This window comes from Mobula birostris, chromosome 20 (genome assembly GCF_030028105.1).
Source record: "Mobula birostris isolate sMobBir1 chromosome 20, sMobBir1.hap1, whole genome shotgun sequence".
Lineage (NCBI taxonomy): Eukaryota > Metazoa > Chordata > Chondrichthyes > Myliobatiformes > Myliobatidae > Mobula > Mobula birostris.
In genome coordinates, this window is record NC_092389.1 from 14,574,902 (window position 1) to 14,599,937 (window position 25,036).

The window sequence follows — 25,036 nt, forward strand, 5'->3', positions numbered from 1 at the left end:
CTGTACATACATTATTTCTACTTTATATAGGCTGTGTATTTTTATGCGTTATTTGGTATGATTTGGCAGCTCCATAGCTTAAAGGTTACTGGGGAGAGTGTTTCTGTCGAGAGCGTTTCCACGAGATTTTCGCTGCGCTAGACAGTGCTGCAGAAAACTATTTCTACTTTATATAGGCTGTGTATTTATCATATCATTCCTGCTTTTACTATATGTTACTGTTATTTTAGGTTTTATGTGTTATTTGGCGTGATTTTGTAGGTTATTTTTTGGATCTGGGAACGCTCAAAATTTTTTCCCATATAAATAAATGGTAATTGCTTATTCACTTTACGACATTCCGGCTTATGAACGGTTTCATAGGAACGCTCTACCTTCGGATGGCAGGGGAAACCTGTATATACTATGAGCATAAAGACGACATAAATGGGGAGCATTCCCAGTGGCATGAAAATAGCATGTAATGTTTTCTAATGTTGAGCAAGTACACTTCCTGAAGTGAAATGACAAAGTCTCCACTGATGGGAATCTTGCCAGTAAACTTGTAAAAGCATCTTTGGAGTCCCTTCTAGTTTTAGTTCTCGTTTCAGTATCTTCTTGTAGTGTGTGTTTGAGAAGATATCCTCCACTAATTGGCATAATATTGGAACATCAGGCTATTTACTGTATTTATTTCAGTTTACAAGTGTTTGCTCTGTTTCTTCTGGAGGAAGATGAAATAATTTTCTATACTGAGGCAAGTCGTCTTGTTCTTAGATCCAGAACAGCACGAAGAAAAGAAGAAGGTAAAACAGGCAGCAGAATGCTGCCGTCAGATCCTGAACTTTGTGAATCAGGCTGTGAAGGAGGCTGAAAATAAACAGGTGAGTGTTTGAAGTTAGGACTCTATGCATAAGCCCTTATCATGTACTGATATGGTGACTTGAGTGGCAACCAAATGTCCATTGACCATTGCCCTCAGAACGTAGTAGATTAAGTGGTTGCTAAATAACTTTATAATAAGTGCATCCCAAACAATATACTGCAAATACCAGCAATTTGAAATAATCAGTGAGTTTGCAGTCTGCTCTTCTAAGGAGTGTGATTTTTCTGGAGCTGAAAATGTATCAGGTAAGAGATCTTTCATTTCCCATTCCTTGGTTAATAAACATGAATATTTCTCTGTATCATTTACATGTGTTTTGTGATATTTTTTTAAAATGTATAATTTATTGCTAATAGATTTTATTAAAGGCACATAATGTGTTGATACTGGATGTGTTCAGCTTTTTCTTCCCTATTCATTGACCACTGTCTCTTTGCATCAGTTCTGGTACTAATATTCACTCATCCAGGCAAAGGAATTGGAAAGAAACATAACCAAGGCTTGTTATAGCTGAGACAGTAAACAATAATTCTTCATACAAAAAATTATTTCTTATTTTAAGCTAGAATCCCCCACCCCCCCCATTGATTTATTTCAAGTAACCCCCTGACAGCCAATCCGTACCCCTCTTCATCTGTTTTGCGACTGAATTTTTTATACACGTCAGAAACATTGTGCATTGACAATGGGGTAGCTGAGGCACAATTGTACTAGAAAGTTTGTAAACCCTGTAGAATTTTCTCTATTTCTGCATAAATATGACCTAAAATGTGATCAGATAGAAACGTAGCAACAAAGAAAACCTACAGCACAATACAGACCCTTCGGCCCACAAAGCTGTGCCGAACATGTCCTTACCTTAGAAATTACCTAGGGTTATCCATAGCCCTCTGTTTTTCTAAGCTCCATGTACCTGTCCAGGAGTCGCTTAAGAGACTCTATTGTATCCGTCTCCACCACCGTCACCGGCAGCCCATTCCACACACTCACCACTCTCTGCATTTATATATTAAAAAAAACAACTTTCCCCTGAAATCTCCTCTGTACCTACTTCCAAGCACCTTAAAACTGTGCCCTCTCATGTTAGCCATTTCAGCCCTGGGAAAAAGCCTCTGACTATCCACGTGATCAATGCCTCTCGTCATCTTGTAGACCTCTATCAGTTCACCTCTCATCCTCTGTCACTCCAAGGAGAAAAGGCCATGTTTACTCAACCTATTCTCATAAGGCATGCTCCCCAATCCAGGCAACATCCTTGTAAATCTCCTCTGCACAATTTCTGTGGTTTCCATATCCTTCCTAAAGTGAGGTGACCAGACCTGAGCACAGTACTCCAAGTGGGGTCTGACCAGGGTCCTGTATAGCTGCAACATTACCTCTCGGCTCCTAAACTCATTCCCACGGTTGATGAAGGCCAATGCACCATATGCTTTCTTAACCACAGAGTCAACCTACGCAGCAGCTTTGAGTGTCCTATGGCCTCAGACCCTAAGATCCCTCTGATCCTCCACACTGCCAAGAGTCTTACAATTAATACTATAGTCTGCCATCATATTTGACCTACCAAAATGAACCAGCTCACACTTATCTGGGTTGAACTCCATCTGCGACTTCTCAGCCCAGTTTTGCATCCTATCAATGTCCTGCTGTAACCTCTGACAGCCCTCCATACTATCCACAACACCACCAACCTTTGTGTCATCAGCAAATTTACTACCCATCCCTTCGCTTCTTCATCCAGGTTACTTTTAAAAATCACAAAGAGTAGGGGTTCTAGAACAGATCCCTGAGGCACACCACTGGTCACCGACCTCCATGCAGAATATGACCTATCTACAACCACTCTTTGCCTTCTGTGGGCAAGCCAGTTCTGGATCCACAAAGCAATGTCCCCTTGGATCCCATGCCTCCTTACTTTCTCAATAAGCCTTGCATGGGGTACTTTGTCAAATGCCTTGCTGAAATCTTCACACAATTCCTAAAACTAGATAAAGAGAACTCAATTAAATAAATAGCACAAAAAACATGATACTTGTTTATTTATTTATTTATTGAGAAAAATGATTCAATTTTACATGTATTTGTTGGGAAAAGTATGTGAACCTCTGGGGTAATGCCTTCTACAAAAGCTATTTGGAGTCAGGTGTTCCGATCAATGAGATGAGATTGGAGGTATGGGTTATAGAGGTGCCCTGTCCTATGTATAAAAAAAGACACAGAAAGTCAGGTTACTGACAAAGCCTGCTCTTCTCAAGAAAGATCTGCTTATGTGCACCATGCCTCAATCAAAACAACTTTCAGAGGACCTCAGAAGAATTGTAGAGATGCATGAAGCTGGAAAAGGCCTCAGAAGCATTTCTAAAGACCTGAGTATTCATCAGTCCACAGTAAAAGAATTTGTCTACAAATGGTGGAAATTCAGTACTGTAGGTACTTTCCCTAAGAGTGGGCATTCTGCAAAGATCACATGAAGAGCACAATGTGCACTGCTGAAAGAGGTGAAAAAGAACTCAAGGGTAACAGCAAAAGACCTGCAGAAATCTCTAGAGCTTGCTAAAGACTCTATTCATGTGTTCACTCTGAGGAAAAACTCTGAACAAGAATGGTGTTCATGGAAAGACACCCCGGAAGAAACCACTGCTCGCCAAAAAAGACATTGCTGCACGTCTCAAGTTTGCAAAAGACCACCTGGATATTCGACAACACTTCTGAGACAATGTTCTATGAACAGATGAGACAAAAGTTGAATTTTCAGGCAGAAGTGCACATTGCTATGTTTAGAGGGAACCTCATCCTCATCCCAGCTGTGAAGCATGGTGGAAGGAGCATCATGGTTTGGGACTGCTTTGCTGCCTCGGCCTGGACAGCTTGTAATCGTTGAGGGAACAATGAATTCAAAATTGTATCACGACGTTTTACAGGAGGATGTCAGAGTAGCAGTCCGTCACTGAAGCCTAATAGAAGTTGGATAATGCAACAAGACAATGATCCAAAAGACAGGAGTAAATCAACAATGGAATGGTTTAAAAAGAAGAGAATTCATGTCTTAGAATGGCTGAGTCAAAGTCCTGACCTTAATCCTATAGAGATGTTGTGGAAGGACTTGAAGCAAGCGGGTCATGCAAGGAAACCCACCAACATCCCAGATACAAAGCAGTTTCTTAAAGAGGAATACCCTAAAATTCCTCCAAGCCAATATGCAGGACTGATCAACAGTTACCGGAAACGAGAGAAAACCTGCAGATGCTGGAAATCTGAGCAACACGCAGAAAACTCATGGGGCCTACTGAAGGGTTTTAGCCGGAAACATCGACTGTACTCTTTTCCCTAGATGCTACCTGGCCTGCTGAGTTCCTCCAGTATTTTGTGTGTGTGTGTGCGTGTTACTGGAAACATTTGGTTGAAAGTATTGCTGTACAAGGGGTCACGCCAGTTACTGAAAGCAAAGGTTCACATACTTCTTCCAATAAATACATGTAATATTGGGTCGTTTTTTTAAATAAATAAATGAACAAGTTTAATTTGTTTGTGTTATCTAATTGGTTCTCTTTAGGACTTGCGTGAAGATCTGATCACATCTTAGATCATATTTAGAGAAAATTCTTCAGGTTTTCAAACTTCCTAGCACCACTGTATATAGTTGATCCATGATAGAGGGAGCTACTATGGCAACTTGAGATTCATGAAGAAGCCTCTTGTTTATCAAAGAACCCAAAGCCTATCTTTAAAATGTAAAATGTAGGAGCTCAGGACATCAGCAGCTTGAAGTGCTTTCTGTTGTGAAATCTGTCTGGTATTTCCTTATGAAAGTTAATGGTATTCATTTTCTTACGTCAGCGGTTGGAAGATTACCAGCGACGCTTGGATCTGTCCAGCCTGAAACAGTCAGATTATCCGCAGATTGAGGAGTTCCGGGTGAGTGATTTAGTGAAAAAAATATCAAGCTCCCTTGTTATTAAAGCTAAGTTGAGAAATGATTGATAAAACTTTGCAGATAACTATTTTACATTCAGAACTGTTTGTAATTACCTCTTTTTAAGAATCTGGACCTAACAAAGCGGATCATGATTCATGAAGGGCCTCTGACTTGGCGGGTGAATAAAGATAAGACAATCGGTGAGTGAAACGCTCCATCAGAAGCTGAAGTGGTAGGTACTGAACCCGCGAGTCTTGTGTTCTGCCTTGAGTTTAACTTGGGCACTGTTTCCTGATCACTTGATACCCCATGTACCTGAATGTCTTCTAAGAGTAGGAAGACATAGGAGCAGAATTAGGCGATTCGGCCCATCGAGTCTGCTCCACCATTTGATCACCTTTCATTTATTTTTTCCCTCGACTCCATTCTCCTGCCTTTGACACCCTTATTAATCAAGAATCTATCAACCTCCGCTATGAATATACCCAATAACTTGGCCTTTACAGCTGTCTGTGGCAATAAATTCCACAGATTCACCACCCTGTGACTAAAATACTTTTTCATCTCAGTTTTAAATAGATGCCCTTTTATTCTGAGGCTGTGCCCTCTGGTCCTAGACTCTCCCACTGTGGGAAACATCCTCTCCATGTCCACTGTATCCAAGCCTTTCAGTATTCTGTTGGTATACAGATTGTATTCAGAAGTATTCAGATGTCAAGAAAAGAATGATTCTTATATTCTTTATTTTGTGAAATGTTACTGCTGCACTGTGATTTGGGGTACTGCACTTGTTTCGTTAGTGGAGTATCTCTCTTGGATGTTTATGGTTTTGGATAGTTACAGCAATTGTTCCTATTGCAACAATTTGTGGTGCAAGTTTCTCAGACAATTACAGTGTAGGATTCCTATGTCTTGTGTATTTATGTTCCTGGATCTTGTCTCTCTGCTATTTAGCTGGTAGTTTGTGTCTTGGATATTTTGATATAGGTGTCCTATAGGTCTGGTATTTAATGTAAAGGAGTCATGACTCTGTTTACATATTCGGATTCTTGTCCCATTGGTATTTACAGCACAGGTTCTTGCCTCTTTGCTACTTAGTAGTTCTGGTTCTTGTGTTTTGGATAAATTTTATTTTTTGGATTAATCCCTCATACATAAAAACTGACTGTAAAAGCTTTTATAGATATGTGAAAAGAAAAAGATTGGTTAAGACAAATGTAGGTCCCCTACAGACAGAAACAGGTGAATTGATTATGGGGAGCAAGGACATGGCAGACCAATTGAATAATTACTTTGGTTCTGTCTTCACTAAGGAGGACATAAATAATCTTCCCGAAATAGTAGGGGACAGAAGGTCCAGTGAGATGGAGGAACTGAGGGAAATACATGTTAGTAAGGATGTGGCGTTAGGTAAATTGAAGGGATTAAAGGCGGATAAATCCCCAGGGCCAGATGGTCTCCATCCCAGAGTGCTTAAGGAAGTAGCCCAAGAAATAGTGGATGCATTAGTGATAATTTTTCAAAACTCTTTAAATTCTGGACTAGTTCCTGAGGATTGGAGGGTGGCTAATGTAACCCCAATTTTTAAAAAAGGAGGGAGAGAGAAACCAGGGAATTATAGACCGGTTAGCCTAACATCAGTGGTGGGTAAACTGCTAGAGTCAGTTATCAAAGATGTGATAACAGCACATTTGGAAAATGGTGATATCATCGGACAAAGTCAGCATGGATTTGTGAAAGGAAAATCATGTCTGACGAATCTCATAGAATTTTTTGAGGATGTAACTAGTAGAGTGGATAGGGGAGAACCAGTGGATGTGGTGTATTTGGATTTTCAAAAGGCTTTTGACAAGGTCCCACACAGGAGATTAGTGTGCAAACTTAAAGCACACGGTATTGGGGGTAAGGTATTGATGTGGATAGAGAGTTGGTTGGCAGACAGGAAGCAAAGAGTGGGAATAAATGGGACCTTTTCAGAATGGCAGGCAGTTACTAGTGGGGTACCGCAAGGCTCAGTGCTGGGACCCCAGTTGTTTACAATATATATTAATGACTTGAATGAGGGAATTAAATGCAGCATCTCCAAGTTTGCGGATGACACGAAGCTGGGCGGCAGTGTTAGCTGTGAGGAGGATGCTAAGAGGATGCAGCGTGACTTGGATAGGTTAGGTGAGTGGGCAAATTCATGGCAGATGCAATTTAATGTAGATAAATGTGAAGTTATCCACTTTGGTGACAAAAACAGGAAAACAGATTATTATCTGGTGGCCGATTAGGAAAAGGGGAGGTGCAACGAGACCTGGGTGTCATTATACACCAGTCATTGAAAGTGGGCATGCAGGTACAGCAGGCAGTGAAAAAGGCGAATGGTATGCTGGCATTTATAGCAAGAGGATTTGAGTACAGGAGCAGGGAGGTACTACTGCAGTTGTACAAGGCCTTGGTGAGACCTTGGTATTGTGTGCAGTTTTGGTCCCCTAATCTGAGGAAAGACATCCTTGCCATAGAGGGAGTACAAAGAAGGTTCACCAGCTTGATTCCTGGGATGGCAGGACTTTCACATGATGAAAGACTGGATGAACTAGGCTTATACTCGTTGGAATTTAGAAGATTGAGGGGGGATCTGATTGAAACATATAAAATCCTAAAGGGATTGGACAGGCTAGATGCAGGAAGATTGTTCCCGATGTTGGGGAAGTCCAGAATGAGGGGTCACAGTTTGAGGATAAAGGGGAAGCATTTTAGGACCGAGATGAGGAAAAATTTCTTCACACAGAGAGTGGTGAATCTGTGGAATTCTCTGCCACAGGAAACAGTTGAGGCCAGTTCATTGGCTATATTTAAGAGGGAGTTAGATATGGCCCTTGTGGCTAAAGGGATCAGGGGGTATGGAGGGAAGGCTGGTGCAGGGTTCTGAGTTGGATGATCAGCCATGATCATACTGAATGGCGGTGCAGGCTAGAAGGGCCGAATGGCCTACTCCTGCACCTATTATCTGTTTCTATGTATATTTATGTATGTATATGTATGTATGTATGTGTGTGTGTGTGTGTATGTATGTGTGTTTGTATATATATATGTGTGTGTGTGTGTATATATATATATATATATATATATATGTATGTATATAATATATGTATATGTGTGTGTATGTGTATATATGTTGTGCACATATTTTTATTGGGTATGCTCAGATAAGACTGCTGTATCCCAAGTGTGATAATATAGGTTTCAGTTTCTATTTTTTTTATTGTAGTCTCGGGTATTTATAATACTGGTTCTTATGTTTGCAGTAGTATAAGTATCTGGTGATTCATGCCTCTACAGTGATGCTGGATGTTCATTTCTTTGTATTTAGGTATTGGACATTAAACCTCTAGCTTCTATAGCTAGCATATTCATACAGTGCATTCCCACATTACAGCTGTTTGAGCAATGGAAATTTGCCCTTAAAGAATTCACATATCACTACCAAAAATTATGGAATTTGTGAACAAAAGAATAACTAAATAAACACTAAATGCAAAAGAAACCATAAATTGTGTCAATTATTGTCAGGGGTTTGTGTTGTGGAAAATCACAATACAGATAGCTTTCTAGGGATATGACCCCCTCCAACACCGGTATACTGTATTTTTTTTAATGATTTGCAATGAGAAGGTGAAGTTCTTCAGTGTGAGCAGATGGACAGCTTCCAGCTACGCATGATGCTGTGTTACATACATACTGGCGCTGCAAAATGTTCAGAAGATGTGGCAGGGCTTTTATCTCATTCTGCTCTGAAGCTGCTTTTAATAAGTGGTCCTGTGATTTTTACAAAGTTCTTGACCTGCTTTCAGTCACGAAACTGACTGCAGCATCAAAAATAATTCTCTCCAACTTTACCTTTTGTCTTGGTTTTTGAGTTCTTCTCTTCATGTTTTGCAGTGCAATACAGCTATCCAGGAATCTGTTTCTTTTTTTTTCCCAATTTGAAGTCGGACTTGGAACTATATTTCAGTTCGCTTTTAATGCGAGACAACTACTGAGGTGTGGAATCTCACTTGAACCCCTGCGGCCCCCCCCCCCCACCTCCAGTGTGGAAACTTAGTGGTATTGGCTTCCTGCAAATCCCTGCACTTTGCTAGAAATTTGTAACAAAGCCATCAATCAATTTACAATTAGTGCATCTCACTGAGAATTTACGAATACTTTGTTTTGTATCAATGCAGATCTCTACACACTTCTGCTGGAGGACATACTGGTTCTATCTCAGAAGCAAGATGAGCGTTTGGTGTTGAAGTGTCATAGTAAAAATCTCGCTGCCAATGCTGACACCAAACACATCTTCAGCCCCATCATCAAACTCTCTGCTGTGCTTGTGCGCGAAGTTGCAACAGGTCAGTTGCTTCCACAATAACTATGAGGTGGTACAGGGTGGAAGGAAATTGAGAATTAAGATTCAAGCATGAGATGGAAAGGATTGCCAGAAGCAAAGCAACTTATGGTGGAAGTTGGTATGCACTGCCCAAGTGGCATTTTATGTTGGCTGCGATGTGACAATGTACCTTTTATTCTCACTCTAATTGTGATGCCAGTTGCAGTGACTACACTTGTATTCTGTTGAGTGTTGAATATTAAAGACCGATCTGTTATGAACTTTACTGTTAAAAGGCTTGATCAAATAAACAGTGCAATTCTTTCCCACTTGAGTGGGGTGTGGGGATGAAGAAGACATTCAGATCAAGGGAACCAGATTTTAATATTAGAGCCATGCTGTTCACTTGATACAAAGGGTAATAGAGACCTTGCTATCTGTCCCCTTGAGCAACTACTGAATGAGCATGTTGGGGGGTGGTGTGTGGGTTCATATACCTACTGGTATATAAAGTAATGGAAGGTAGATCTAATTCATATACAGATCAGCCTTGACCAAACTGGACGTGGAGCTGATGTGTTGATGTCTTCAGGGCATAAGCCTCTCTTGGGGTGTAAGGCTCAGAGTATATTACAAGAAAGTGGAAATTATAGTGGAATAAAGTTTGTGTTTGTTCACTAATTATGAAATCCTGCCAATTTCAGATAACAAAGCTTTCTTCGTCATCTCAACGTCAGCTGATGGTGCACAGATCTATGAGCTGGTGGCCCAGACAGTGTCTGAACGGAAAACGTAAGCCCACTTAACATAGTTGGAAACCTGAGATTGCAGGATTAACTTTTGCTTTTTAATTTTTAATCTGTTGACCAGCTCGGGTGAGGGGGGATAAATCTGCAAGTGAAATGCAGATAATTGTGAGGTTGATTTTTTTTTTTTTTTTTTTTTTTGGACAAAAGTAGAAGGAATATAACTCCCACATGCTAAAATTAAATGGACCATAAAAATTAAATGGATCCTAGTCTTTATACCCAAAGTTGGGGTCTTAAAGTTAGAAGCACAGAGATGATGCAGGTTTGTGATAAACTTGGTTCAACCACAGTTTGAGGCACTTTATAGTTGAGCATCTTTGTTTCATGGAGTATTTTAGTGCAACTAAAAGTACACCATGATACTGTTGAAAGTTTAATATAGTGGCATTGGTGAAATGCTGAGTACTGACTCTATCTGGGTCAACGAACCATCACGTATAAGTAATTATTGCAGCCTCGGGTGCATTCTGCAAACAGTGACACTTAAGACATTTTGAGCAGAATGTAGTAGAGGGTGCTTGTTGCAGAGTTGCATTAATAATGGTGCATTCCATACCCAAAGCCCTAAACACAGTTTTTAGAAGCTCTATGTATCCAGGAGTTCTTAATGTGTTATTGCTTTTATATTCAACAATGGAAGATTATAACATGGGGAGATGAGCAGCAAGAATTCATTGTTCAACCCAGATGCAATGAATTAAGACAGAACAGAATATGGATTTGCAGGATGTATCAACAAATTAGATATCCTTCAAGGGCAGTAATCTCACGATTACTTCAGATGCCCCGAGTTTAAAAGTGAACTGGAGTTGGAAGCCTGACTGGAGTGATTTGGGATGAAGAGGTGTGGTGTGTTGGTTGTGGATTCAGATCCCTGTGACTTTGAAATCAATTGAAGGGCTAGACTTCAGAAAGTATTCGGGACCATGAAGACGAAGTGCATGAGAGAGGTTTTTAATTAATAAGTTGTAATTGCATTATTTTAAATAAAGGACAAGATGCTGAAGAATGCAAAAAGGGCAAAGTGTAGGAAATCTAAAATGAGAAAAGTGTAAAGTCTGGTTACTGAATCATACAGTTCCAAAGGAGATCATTGTATATCCGTCAGCTCTTAGAAGGAGCAATCCAATTAGTTCCGGTCCCAATCCGAGAGCCCTGCAATTTTTCCCCTTTACACAATTCCGTTTTGAAAGTCACCAACTAAATTTCCTTCCACCATCCTTTGAGTGGATAACAATTTGATTTGTAAAAAGAAAACTTATCCTAATCTCTCCTCCTTTTTTTGCCTGGAAAGGAGAGATTAAATCGAGTAAGCAAGGGATGTTTGAATTTTGTGTAAGCCCACAAAGTAATGCAATAAAAGAGGTGAGCTGGAGACAAAATTGCTGCTGAATGGCATTAGTGGAGATGTGACAGAGACTGGGACAGGACTTGGGGCTGAAAAGAAAGAAAGTTTTATTTGTCACATGCACATTGAAACATACGGTGAAAAGAACTGGGATGGTGTAAAAACTAAATCAATTTCTTAGTTTTAAAATTGGAAAGGGATTATTTTACAGTATGTCAAGTCATACAAAGGAAATGGGAATAGAATAGATGGATACTTAATGGTTGGCATGGACATGATGCATTCAAGTACCTGTTTCTGTTCTATATGACTGTGCTTAACGAATGAATAAGTATACAAATTCAAGAAGAATGTGGAACAGGATCATTATGGATGGATGACATGATTTATCCAAGTGTGATCGACAATGAAGAGACTGAAAGGACATTGGCAGATATGGGCAAGCAAAAGTTATAGCAGAATAATATGATAAACAGTGACATTTTTTTAAAAGGCAGAGTCGGCTAACTTAGTTAAGATCTGTATGCTGTTATCCACAAACCTTTTTTGATGAATAGAGGCATTAGAAATACAAAAGTATTGCCATTCTTTGAATCTGAGACCGAATTGTCAGCTGGTTATAACAAGAAAATGGTTAAATGTTGAAAAAACTATAAATGTGGACTGTATATGGAAACGATTCTATCAGACTAGCCTCTTACTGTGCCTTTAAAATCAGTAATCTAAGGCTGAGTTTAAGGTGGGATTTTAAAATGTCATTTCCCAGTGATCATTTTCCATTACATTTACAGGTGGCAGTATTTAATCACACAGACTTCAGGATCAATAAAGGCACCAAGCCACCATGCCTCAGAACCACCTACTGAGTAAGTACTTCTCCTGCTTGGTGACACGCTACTGGATAGTAATCAAAAGTAATTTAAAATATGTAATTAATCCGTAAATTCAGACCGTAAATATTTTCCAAATGAAGAAAAGATTTCTATTGCTTTGATCCACTTGAAGTTGAAGCTTCTCAGTAATCCAATTTTTGGAGTTTAATGTTAAAAAGAAATCTATTTCCATTTGAGAAATGGCTTGATCCTTTGGTCTAATGGCATAACAGGGACAACTGGATACTTGTGGATCTGCACTGATGAGTGCTTGGTGCTCAGTTAAATGTCAGCAAAGAGTGCTGAATATCCCATTCTACTCTCTTTCCACACTGAATCTCCTATGAACCGACAACCATCAATATTCAGAAAACTTCAGAAGGATGTGATGTAGATATTGGGACTCAACAATGTGACATGTATCACGCTTGATTCACATCACTTTGGGCTGTAATGTGATAGCTGCACAAAATTTGGTTAGGCCGCACTTGGAGCATTGTGTACCGTTCTGGTCACTGCACTATAGAAAGGATGGGGTTAGAGGTAGAGAGGATGCAGGGACGTTATCAGGAGATATTGGAAAGGCTGGGTCTGCTTTCCCTGAATTGAAGAAAGCAGAGTGATGAAATGACAGAGGCATACAAAATTATGGGAAGGCATGGATAGGGTAGATAGCAAATTCTGTCATACTCTGCCTCTGCATCCAAGCCACTTTTTTAAAAATCTAACTTTACCAATTTTCCATGGATCCCATATGAATTAAGCTTCTGCTCCAGCCTACCATAGGGGACCTTGTTAAGTGCTTTATTAAAGTCCATGTGGAGAGCATCCATTGCCCTACCAATAGTCATCTAAATCATTTCCTCAAATTTGTGAGACTGGGTCTTCCCCTACACAAATCTATGCTGACTGATAGCAAATTTCTGCAGAAGTACTGTGGAGAGCATTCTGACTGCTTTCAACACTGCCTGTCATGAAAGTGCCTGATCGAAAGAAGCTGTAGAGAATTATACACTCTGCCAGCTCTGTAATAGGCACAATTCTCTCCACCAATCACTAGTAAAGCCACTCTTTTCCAAATGAGTAGAACATGTTCCAACAGATCTTCAGTAATTTCCTCATCACATCTAGATCTTGTGCATTAATCACAAAAAGTAGCAGGCAAGTGCAGTTAGAAGTTAGGTAGGCAAATAGCATTTGGTCTTAATAGCATGAAGGGTTCAAGTCAGAAATGAGGAAGGATTGTAACATTTTCACAGGGTTTTGCTGAGGCTGTACCTGGAATACTATGCACAGTATTAGTTGAAATAGTCCAGTATTAGCTGAGTCTGCGAATCCGCTGGGAAACAAAGCCCAATGTCTGCAAGTCTGAATGCGTTAAAGGCCTGACCTGTGGTTAAAGGACTGTGTTTATGCGTAGGTAGGAGGGAGCAATGGGGTTTGTTTTGCTGTTGTTGTTTTGTGGCTTGTGTTCTGTGTTGTCCTGCTAAGCATTGTGGACTTGCTATGTTGGCACCGGAATGTGTGGCGACACTTTTGGGCTGCCTGCAGCCCACCCTCAGATGCGTTGGTTGTTAACGCAAACAATGCATTTCACTGTGTTTCAGTGTACACGTGATAAATAAACCTGAATCTTGATCTTAAGAAAGCATTTACGAACTGAAGGCAGCCCAAAAACAATTCTTTTTTTGTACCAATTAATAATGCTTGATATGCTGGAGATGGTGATCAGAATCAGGGTCATTATCAGTTATATATGCTGTGAAATTTGTGACTTGGATCTGCTCCAATTTGCCTACTGACACAACAGGTCCACAGCTTTTGTCATTTCGTTGGCTCTTCTTTCAGCCCTGGAACATCTGGACAGCAAAGGTGCATACATCAGGATGCTCTTTATTGACTACAGCTCAGTATTCAATACCATTATCCCTCAAAACTAATTAATAAGCTTCAAGATCTTGGACTCGATACCTCTTTGTGCAATTGGATCCTCAATTTCTTCACTTGCAGAGCCCAGTCAGTTCAGATTAGCAATAACATCTCCTCCACAATCTCCATCACAGGTACACTACGAGGCGTAGTCCCCTGCTTTACTCCCTTTATATTTGTGACTGTGTGGCTAAGCACAACTCCAATGCCATATTTAAGTTTGCTGATGACACCACTGTTGCTGGCCGAATCAAAGGTGGTGACGAATCAGCATATAGGAGTGAGATTGAAAATCTGGCTGAGTGGTGCCACAACAACAATCTCTCACTCAGTGTCAGCAAGACCAAGGAGTTGATTACTGACTTCAGGAGGAGGAAACCAGAGGTCCATGAGCCACTTCTCATCAGAGGATCAGAGGTGGAAAGAGTCAGCAACTTTAAATTCCTCGGTGTTGTCATTTCAGGGGACCTCTCCTGGGCTGTGCACGGAAGTGCATTAACAAAGAAAGCACAGCAGCACCTCTGCATCCTTAGGAGTTTGTGAAGATTCACCATGACATCTGTAACTTTGACAAACTTCTCTCGATGTGTGGTGGAGAGTATATTGACTGGCTGCATCACCGCCTGGTATGGAAACACCAATGCCCTTGAATGGAAAATCCTACAAAAAGTAGTGGTTATGGCCCAATCTATCGCAGGTAAAGCCTTGCCCAACATTGAGCACATCTACACAGAATGTTTTTGTAGGAAAGCAGCATCCATCATCAGAGATCCCCACCACCCAGGTCATGCTCTCTTCTCTCTGCTGCCGTCAGGAAGAAGGTACAGGAGCCTCAGGACTCACCAAGAACAGTTATTACCACTCAATCATCAGGCTCCTGAACCAGAGGGGGTAACTTCACTTGCCCCATCACTGAACCGTTCCCACAACCTTTTGGATCTCCCCCTCTCCCTCCAACTTTCAAATCCCTTACTCACTCTTCCACTCACTAGTCACAATAGCAGCACATAAAGACCCGGCCTGGAGTTCAAGGCTGGAATCTTGAGAGCTGGGATCAGAGGGGGGAGGGGGGAGGCTGGGGGTGTCAATGGAGAGGGGAGGGTTGGGGTTAGAGGAAGATGGAGCCTCTGAGTACCCAGGAGCTGACGGTGGGATCTGAAGGAGACGGGATTGCAGAGTGGTGGTGGGGGAAGGGGAGACGGGAGTCACAACAGCAGCACATAAAGACCCGGCCTGGAGTTGAAGGCTGGAGTCGCAGTTGGTGGTTGCGCAATCGCTGTGAAGGTGTCCATGGTCGTTGCTGGAGTCCGGGTTTTGAATATGCCCTGAGGTGTTGGAGCCGCCGAGATCAGTGGCAGGGACCGCAATCTGAAGTTCATGCCTGCTAGCGTCGGGGCCGGCAGGCTCTGGAGTCCGCAGATGTAGGATCTTGCAATCTTTGCCTAACATGACAAAGTCAAAAAAACGGCGATTGCAGGCGTGAATCCGACGGAGGATGAAATAACGGGTAGGACCATTACAGACGGCGAAGAAAGTGTCCCGAAGGTGTGGAAGGGTCTGGGATAGGGACACCAAGTACCTCCTCATGGCGGACAGAGTCGCCTTCAGAGCTTGACGGGAGAAGCGGCGAGAGGCAGAGTCAATAAAATGTGAGTACCTGGGATCCTCAGAAGGTCCAAATTGAGAGGCTCGGAAACGAATCCTAAAGTCAACTGGAGTAAGTTGGCGACGGAGGGAACATCGACTTCTCTGACTTCCGCTAGGCCCCACCTCCCCCTCGTACCCCATCTGTTACTTATTTTTATGCACACATTCTTTCTCTCACTTTCCTTTTTCTCCCTCTGTCCCTCTAAATATACCTCTTGCCCATCCTCTGGGTCCCCCCCCCCCCCTTGTCTTTCTTCCCGGACCTCCTGTCCCATGATCCTCTCGTATCCCTTTTGCCTATCACCTGTCCAGCTCTTGGCTCCATCCCTCCCCCTCCTGTTTTCTCCTATCATTTTGGATCTTCCCCTCCCCCTCCAACTTTCAAATCCCTTACTCACTCTTCCTTCAGTTAGTCCTGATGAAGGGTCTCGGCCTGAAACGTCGACTGCACCTCTTCCTACAGATGCTGCCTGGCCTGCTGCGTTCACCAGCAACTTTGATGTGTGTTGCTCCACAACCTATGAACTTACTTTCAAGACTTTTCATCTCAGGTTCTTGATATCTATTGCTTCTTTATTTATTACTATAATTATAATACTTTTGTCTTTTTGAATTTGCACAGTTTGCCTTTTGCACACTGGTTGCCCGCCATGATGATGCGGTGTTTCATCGATTCTATTGTGTTTTGTTGGATTTGAGTATGCCCACAAGAAAATGAATCTCTGGATTGTATATGGTGACATATATGTATTATGATAATAAATTTACTTTGAACTTGAAACTTCGGAATTTGTTGTTTTGTGGCAGAAATGCACTCAGTGGCTACTTTATTAGGTACACCTGTACACCTCATTAATGTAAACATCTAATCAGCCAATCATGTGGCAGCATCTCAGTGCATAAAAGCTTGCAGACATGGTCAAGAGGTTCAGTTGTTCAGATCAAACATCAGAATGGGGAAGAAATGTGATCTAAGTGATTTCAACTGCAGAATGATTATTGGTGCCAGATGGGGTGGTTGAGTACCTCAGAAACTGCTGATCTCCTGGGATTTTCACACACAACAGTCTCGAGAGTTTACAGAGAATGATGCAAAACAAACAAAAAGCAAAAATAAAAATCCAGTGAGTGGCAGTTCTGTGGATGAAATTGCCTTGTTAATGAGCAAGGTCAGAGGGGAATGACGACTGGTTCAAGCCGACAGGAAGGTGACAGTAACCCAAATAACCACGCGTTTCAGCAGTGGTGTGCAGAAATGCATCTCTGAATGCACAACACGTCGAATGTTGAAGTGGACGGGCTACAGCAGCAGGAGACCACGAACATGAACTCAGTGGCCACTTCATTCGGTAAAGCATGTACATAAAGTGACCACTTGGTGTACAGTGAAAGAGAAAAATTGCTATAAGTTACAAAAAAAAAAGTAAATAGCACAAAAGAGGAATAGGAAGACGGTGTTCATTGGTTCATGGATCGTTCGCAAATCTGAAGACAGGAGAAGAAGTTGTTCCTAAAATGTTGAGTGTCGGTTGTCAGGCTCTTGTAGCTCCTCCTTGATCATGGTACTAAAAAGAGGATGTCCCAAGTGGTGACAGCCCTTAACGATGGATTGCACCTTGAGGGTATTGAAGGTATTGTCAGTGGTGGGGAGGATTATGCCCATGATGGAGCTGGCTGAGTCTACAACCGTCTTCCAGCCTTGCAGCCTCTCTCGATCTTGCGCATTGGAGTCTTCATAACAGATAGTAATGCAACCAGTCACAATGCTCTCCTGTAGAAATTTGTTCCTCTTTGGTGACATACCAATATATGCTTTAGAGGGGTCATACAAACATTTTTTTTTAAAAAGAAGTGCATTAGCCTACATCCCTACGTCTGGGAATACTGGGCAAACTCATTCAAAACTAATACTAACCTGGATGCTCCTCCCCCCCCCCCCCCCCCCCATAACAAGTTTAATGATTGAGTATTTAACACAGGAGTGAGCAGGAGGATGAGGAAAATCTGAGCGCAATCCAGCAAGGCGGATCAAGGAAAGTCCCAGGAAGGATGTCGAGCAGCAGTGATTCAACACAAGGTACTATAATGTGTTCCTGAGGTATCTGAATCAATATGTGATGGGTACATCTCGTGCATCAGTAGTACATGTGCTATTTGGATTGCTTTTCCAAGTGTTTTATGGGACATCTTTGCAGGTCTGATCTGCTTCCTGCTGTAGATTATTCAGTTTAATTTCTCCTTCCCAAAATTGTTCGTACGATTTGACATTTTCAAAAAGGTGGGAGAAAATGTGAACTGCTTTTGTGTGAAGGGGTGGTGGGGACAAGAGGCTGAATCACGAACAAGCTGTCATGGATGTAGTTTTAGCTTTAAGTCAAGCGTAAGCAAGTGGCATTTCAAAAGTCATCCTGATCACTGCTATCTAATAATAAGTTCCTGCTGTTCTGCCAGTAGATGTTGCCTTAAGATCAGGTTGTCATCAAGAATACAGCCTCAGGATAAGGCAAGAATAGTTTTGAATGGTCTGAGTAATGATTGATCGCTGTCGCAGGTAAAGAGATTGATGACCCACTCGCTGTGAATATCTCGGCGTCCAGCAAACAGAAACATAGTGCAATCATCTCTGCGCAGGAGACAGAGGAGCAGCCCAGGTACATACAAGACTATAACAGCCTCCGAAGACCGACTGCAGGGCAGCCCCCCTACAGAAGCACTGAGCTGCACTACTCAAGTCGGGCTCACAGTTCAGTATCATCACTCCCTTATTCAAGAGCAGACGCTGCACTAATAAGCCGTAAGTAAACATTATTTGCCCCTTTGGTATGTACATATGATAGGGAGAAATGAATGCACGTCACAGGGGTCCATCTTGGTTTAAGCAGAAAACAAAGAACGTTCCAGCACAGGAACAGGCCCTCTGTACCACACTGTGCCAAACTAACTAAACTAATCCCTTCTGCCATCCCATGGTCCATATCCCTTCGTTTGCCTATGTAACAGCCTCTTGAACACCTCTATGGTATTTTACCTCTGGCAGAGAATTCCAGACATCAACCACTCTGTTTTTATATTTTTAAAAAAATGTTGACCTGCACATCTCCTTTGAATCCCCCCCCCCCCCCCCAAATACTCCAGTATTAGACATTTCAACTCTGGGTTGCTGAATTTTTTTAAGCTGCCCACTGTCACATTTGCAATCGAAAATGTTTCTTGGTTACTGCAAAGTCCCTAGCATTTCATTTACTGCAATGTTCCCTACTTCTCCGTAGTTCATTCCTTGAAGCAAATACTGATGGTTCAGCTGCTGGGTTCAGATGACGATGCCAGCGATGGAACTTCTGTTCAGCACCTTGCAGATGAGGACAGTTTATCACTAAAACAGGAGACAGATGGGCCACCTGACAGCATGATGTGTTTTCAAGGTGAGATGCCCAACAAAGCACTGCAGCATCAGGTGGAGATGGCCAATGGGACACTGGAAGAATTGGAGGCTGATAGCAGAGTTAGTGAAAGGACTAAATTTACCCGTCAGTTGACACTGGAAGCAGGTCACAGTGAACGTGTCACAACTGAAGGACACGGACCAGACTTGGTAGCAGATGATGGTGGAGAGAGGTTCTATGATGCTCCAGAAGATCATTCAGATGAGCGTCGATCACAAGGGAACAGTTCAAGTCCAAGCAGAGAAGAGGAGGCAAGGTCACAAGCCTGTGCATCAGGTTAGTTTCGAGTGAATTTTAAGAGAGGGGTTTGACTTATTTGTCACATGTGCATCAAAACATGCGTTGAAATGTGTTGTTTGCATCCACGACCAACACAGCCCAAAGATGCACTGGGGGCAACCTGCCATGCCTTCAGCACCTTCTTGCCCACAACTCACTAACCGTAACCTGTATGTGTTTTTTTTAAAAATTGGAATGTGGGAGGAAACCAGAGCAGCATGCAGTCATGGGGAGGACATACAAGCTCCTTACAAACAGTGGCGGGAATTAGACCCTGATCTTCTGATCGCTGACGCTGTAAAGCATTCCGCTAACCTCTGTGCTACCCATGACACGAGTTACATGCTCAACTGGTATCCATTCTCCATAGACCTGTTGGTGTTTCCAACAAGGATTTTGTTTCTTAGCTGTTTTCAAATTGTTCTCCCTTCACTATTCTTGAGACTAATTACTTAGTTTTCTACACCATTGGTGCATTGTTTGAATTGTCTTGTCTTCCAGCAAGAGTTTCATAGTTAGAATAAAGTATTGATTTGTGTGGTTATAAAGTGAGGTTTTGATTTTTTAAAAGAAATTTTCTTCAATCTGAGATTCTCAGTGGAATCACTAACTTTTATTAAAATCTTTTGTTCACTTTGGCAGGGAATTTCCTAACCCTGGATGAGTTTGCACAGACTGAAGGGAGCTCCACTGATGAAATAGATATGTCTACACTTGCGCCTGATTATTCTGTGGATTGTATCGCCCAAAGCACTGAGACAAGGGAGAGCAACAGCGCAACTGATCCTTGTAATACTGAAGGATCAGAGGCAGGAATTAGACAGCTGCTTCCTTCACACGTGCGCAACCAAATCCTCCAATTCATACATAATATCGAGTCTGATCTGAAGAGTTTAAAGGTAACATGCTTTTTTGAGATCTACCTAGTCAACAGTCTATCTGAGCTTCGGTTTGACATTCCGTTACACCCCATAAAGATTTATTCTATTCCTGTGATGGAGCTGGTGAATTTTCTTCGTTAGTATAGTTTGGAAAATTTAGCCACTGTTATCCACAATTGCAAGTGTAAATGTTACTGTTAAAGAAGTGAGAGGTGGCTATAATCTCCCTGGGAGAAACGCAGGATAAGTGCGTGAGGTAGGTTGCTATTGAATGTTTCAGTAGAGCAGAGTCCTTTTGTTTTAACATGTAACAGTTTTTTTTTCCTGCTGTTATTTTTCTTCTTTGTTGAGCAGTGAAAGTTGGGACTGTGACCTAGTGGAGGTCTCTAAAATGGTGTATGCATTTATCAAGTGGCTACGGAGGATTTCCTATGACCGGAACTAGTCATAAAAATACATCAGGAAATTTAGGGGAATCTGTGTTCAGAAAGTAGTAGGAATGTATAAATTGCCTCAACTTGGAGCAGTTGAAATAAATGGCATGAGGGAGCTGATAAACGCAAAACGGAAAAATGGGCAGAACTTCAACACTGGCAGACAGTTCAACTAAATACCTTTTTCCATTTTGTCTAGAATATAGAACAGTACAGGCCCTTTGGCCCATGATATTGTGTTAACCTTCTAACCCAGGGGTCCCCAACCTTTTTTGCACCACGGACCGGTTTAATATTGACAATATTCTTGCGGACCGGCCAACGGGGGTGGGGGGGGTTGTGTTCAAGTTCAACAGTGCGTGACAGGAAATGAGGAAAAGTGCAGCTGACTCGTGTTGTTTCATAACGCCAAATCATATCGTTTCCTCGCGGCCCGGTGGTTGGGGACCACTGTTCTAACCTACTCCACAATCAATCCAACCCTTTCATCCAACACACCCTATAACCTTTCATTGTTCTTTCATCCACGTGCTTACGTAAGAGTCTGTTAAATGTCTTTTAATATATCAGCCTCTTCCATCCACTCCTCGCAGTGGATTCCAGGCACTTAACACTGTGTCTGTCTGTCTGTCCGCCACTGCCTCTGGCATTTTCCTTATACTGTCCTAGGCTCACCTTTAAAGGATGTCCTCTGGTATTAACCATTGCCACCTGGGCAAAAAGGGATGACTGACCACTCTATCTATGCCTCTTATAGTCTCGCACATCTATAACAAGTCACCTCTCATCCTCCTTTCCTCCAGTGAGAAAAGCCCTAGCTTGTTCAACCTTTCCTCATAAGACGTGTCCTCCAATCCAGGCACCATCTTGGTAAATTTCTTCTGCACTCTCTCTAAAGCTTCTCTATCCTTCCTAAAATGAGGTGACCAGAACTGATGCTCCAAGTGTGGTCTAACCAGAGTTTTATAGAGCTGCTGCAACATTATCTTGTGGTTCAACTGATGAAGGCCAGCACACCCATATGGTTTCTTAACCACTCTAGCAACTTGCATGGCAGCTTTGAGGGATCTATGGACTTGGACCCCAAGATCCATGTGTTTCTCCACACTGCTAAAAATCCTGCCATTAATCCTGTATTTTGCCTTTAATTTTGACCTTTCAAAGTGTATCACTTCACACTTTTCTAGATTGAGCTCCACTTCTCACTTCTCAGACCAGCTCTCCATCCTATCAGTGTCCCATTGGAGACTGCAGCAACCTACGACACTAACCACCAAATCACCAAACTTCATTTCATCTGTAAACTTAATAACCCACCCTTGCACTTCCAAATCCAGTAATTTATAAAAAAAAATCACAGAGAAAAAATTGGTGTGGAACACCCACTAGTCACTGACCTCTAAGCACAATGTGTTCCATCTACTGCCATCCTCTGCCTTCTGTGGGCAAGCCTATTCTAAATCTCTTCTGCCAAGTTCAATGGATCCCATGTCTTGACTTTCAGGATGAGCCTTCCATGGGGAACCTTGTCAATTGATCCATAAGATCCATACACACCACATCCACTGCTCTACCTTCATCAATTTTTGTCATTTCCCCGAAAAAATAAAAATAAAAAAACAGGCTTGTGAGGCATGCCCTGCCCATCTCAAAGTCGCACAGTTTGTTCCTAATGCTTCTCCAAGTGGTCATAAGCCCTGCCCCTAACAATCCTCCCATTAGTTTGTTGCCCACTGAAGTAAGACTCATTGGTCTATAATTCCCAGGGTTATCCCAACTGCCCTTACTAAACAACTTTTGCCATCCTCCACTCTAGTGGTACTACTGTGACCAGTGAGAATCCAAAATTCATCTTCAACATCCAAGCAATCGCTTCCTCTATTAACCTCTAGTATAGCCTGTCCAGCCACAGGGACTTATCTGTCTTAATGTTCTTAAAAAGCTCCAACCCTGCCTTTTTCTTAACCTCAACATGCTCCAACACTTTGGCCTGTTGTAGCTTATTAAGGTCCCTCTCACTGGTGAACACAGAAGCAATGTATTAATTCTGTCTATTCTGTATAATTGACCACTTGGCCTTGAGTGGTTAGAAACCTGCTTGGTTACTGGAGCTGCAAGTGAATCCATAGCCTTGTGTTTTCCTGAAGTGGGGTATGAATGATAACCAAATATAACAGTTCAAATTACCCAAGCCAATTTGCTTTTCCCTGCACATCTTAAATTCACCATTGTTTCCTTCATATCATTGAAGTGACAAAATGAAAACTGATATTTCCAGTTAACTCAATAAAAATGATGCTTAAAATTAAGAACTGAGAGCAAACACATGGAGATCATATGGAGACTAATGTTTCGCCACAAGCAGAGTCTTAAAATGGCCACTAGTCCTGGAGCAGACTTGCTCTTCTGTACCTCAGTGTGCCAATAGGAGGGGAAATAGATGTAAATTGAGCTACGGCCTGCAGTATTAGTGACTAACCGAAGGCAATCATTGTGACTGAACTGTTCGTTGCCTGTTCATTTCAGGAGGTGGAGCTGGAATACTACAGTCAGCATGACCTGGAATCCACAGCTTCACATGAGCCAACAGGTACGTGTCTGATTTCATTACTCAGACTCCAGAGGGCAGACGCTCAACAGAAAGCAAAGGATTATGGTCCACATGGGTACTTCATAGCTATGAGCTGCCCATTGTCTTGATTCAGAAAGTTCTGTTTGTCATTTTGCTGTTTAAGAAGGGTGAGTGTGGAAACCAGGGAATACATAAGATGCTGCAGTTTGAAGCAAAACAAAAATACTGGAAGACCTCAGCACACATCAAGCAACAACTGTGATAGGAGAAACAGTTACTGTTTTGTCTCAAGGGAATTATATTCCTGTGTTAGATCATTGTTTTGAAATTAAATCGCTCATTATAGACAGGATGGCTGAAAACTAGAAGTTTTAGTACCTGATAAATCTTAAGGTTTATTTTTTGTAGGTGACTGAAGTAATTGATGGGTAATGTCTGTGGATGTTTTCTTCGGTGGTCTTTACATTGTATTAGATGGATAGACAAAGGAGGTTCTGTAGATGTTGTGTACTTGGATTTTTAGAAGGCTATGCTGCATGCGAGGCTGCTAAACAAGATAAGAGCCCATGGCATTTACAGGAAAGATACCAGTATGGATAGAAGATAGGCTTGACTAGCAGGAAGCAATGAATGGGAATAAAGGTTTATTCTGATTGGCTGCCAGTGGTGTTCTGTAGGGGTCAGTGTTTGGACCACTTCATTTCACATTATATGTCGATGATTTGGGTGATGCAATTTATAGCTTTCTGGCTAAGTTTGAAGATGTGAAAATAGGTGGAAGGGCAAGTATCGTTGAGGAAGCAGGGTGACTGCAGAAGGACTTGGACAGATTAGAAGAATGGGCAGAGAAGTGGCAAATGGAATAAAATGGAGACAAGTGTATGGTCATGCACTTTGGTAGAAGGAATGAAAGCGTAGACTATTTTCTAAATGGGGAGACAATTCAAATATCTGAGATGCACAGGGACTCGGGTGTCCTAGTGCAGGATTCCTTAAAGGTTAACTTGCAGGCTGAGTTGGTAGTAAGGAAGGCAAATGCAATGTTAGCAGTGATTTTGAGAGGACCAGAATATAAAAGCAAGGATGTAATGCTGATGCTTTATAAGGCATTGGTCAGACCAAACTTGGAGTGTTGTGAACAGTTTGTGCCCCTTATCTTGAAGAGGATCCAGAGGACATTCCAGGAATAATTCTGGATGTGAAAAGGTTAATGCATGGAGAGCGTTCACTGGAATTCAGAAGAATGAGTGGGATCTCACATCGAATGTTGAAAGGCCTCGATACAGTGGCTGCGGAGAGGATGTTTCCTATAGTGGGGCAGTCTAGGACCGGAGGGCACAGCCTCAGAATAGAGGGACATCCCTTTAGAGCCTGAGGAGGAATTTCTTTACCACAGATGGCTGTGGAGGCAAAGCATTATGTATTTTTAAAGTGGAGCTCGGTAGGTTCTTGATTAATAAGGGAGTCAAAAGTTACAGAGCGAAGGCAGGAGGAATCAGCCATAATGGAATGGTGGTGCAGACTCAGTGGAATGAATGGCCTTATTCTGCTCCTGTGTCGTATTAGATAGCATGGAAATAGGTCATCCAAACCACCCAGTCCCTTCTGGTGTTCATGTTCTTACCACTCTCTAGTAAAGAAATTTCTTCTTGGTAAGTCTCTGGTATTCCTTCTCTCTCCCACC

The 25,036-nt window shown here is 41.9% G+C and overlaps 1 protein-coding gene across 4 annotated transcripts in view; it reads left to right on the plus strand.

Moving 5' to 3' along the window:
* Positions 1-25,036, plus strand: part of LOC140185069 (rho guanine nucleotide exchange factor 12-like) — a 141,141-nt gene that overhangs the window by 112,240 nt on the left and 3,865 nt on the right. For all 4 annotated transcript variants that reach the window (XM_072238309.1, XM_072238310.1, XM_072238308.1 and 1 more), the window contains 11 exons: positions 757-863; positions 4,703-4,780; positions 4,906-4,981; positions 8,993-9,160; positions 9,843-9,930; positions 12,087-12,161; positions 17,723-17,820; positions 18,295-18,537; positions 19,013-19,462; positions 20,108-20,364; positions 23,307-23,370. In XM_072238309.1, coding sequence (XP_072094410.1) covers positions 757-863; positions 4,703-4,780; positions 4,906-4,981; positions 8,993-9,160; positions 9,843-9,930; positions 12,087-12,161; positions 17,723-17,820; positions 18,295-18,537; positions 19,013-19,462; positions 20,108-20,364; positions 23,307-23,370 — 1,704 coding nt within the window. The remainder of the gene's footprint in view (positions 1-756; positions 864-4,702; positions 4,781-4,905; positions 4,982-8,992; positions 9,161-9,842; positions 9,931-12,086; positions 12,162-17,722; positions 17,821-18,294; positions 18,538-19,012; positions 19,463-20,107; positions 20,365-23,306; positions 23,371-25,036) is intronic.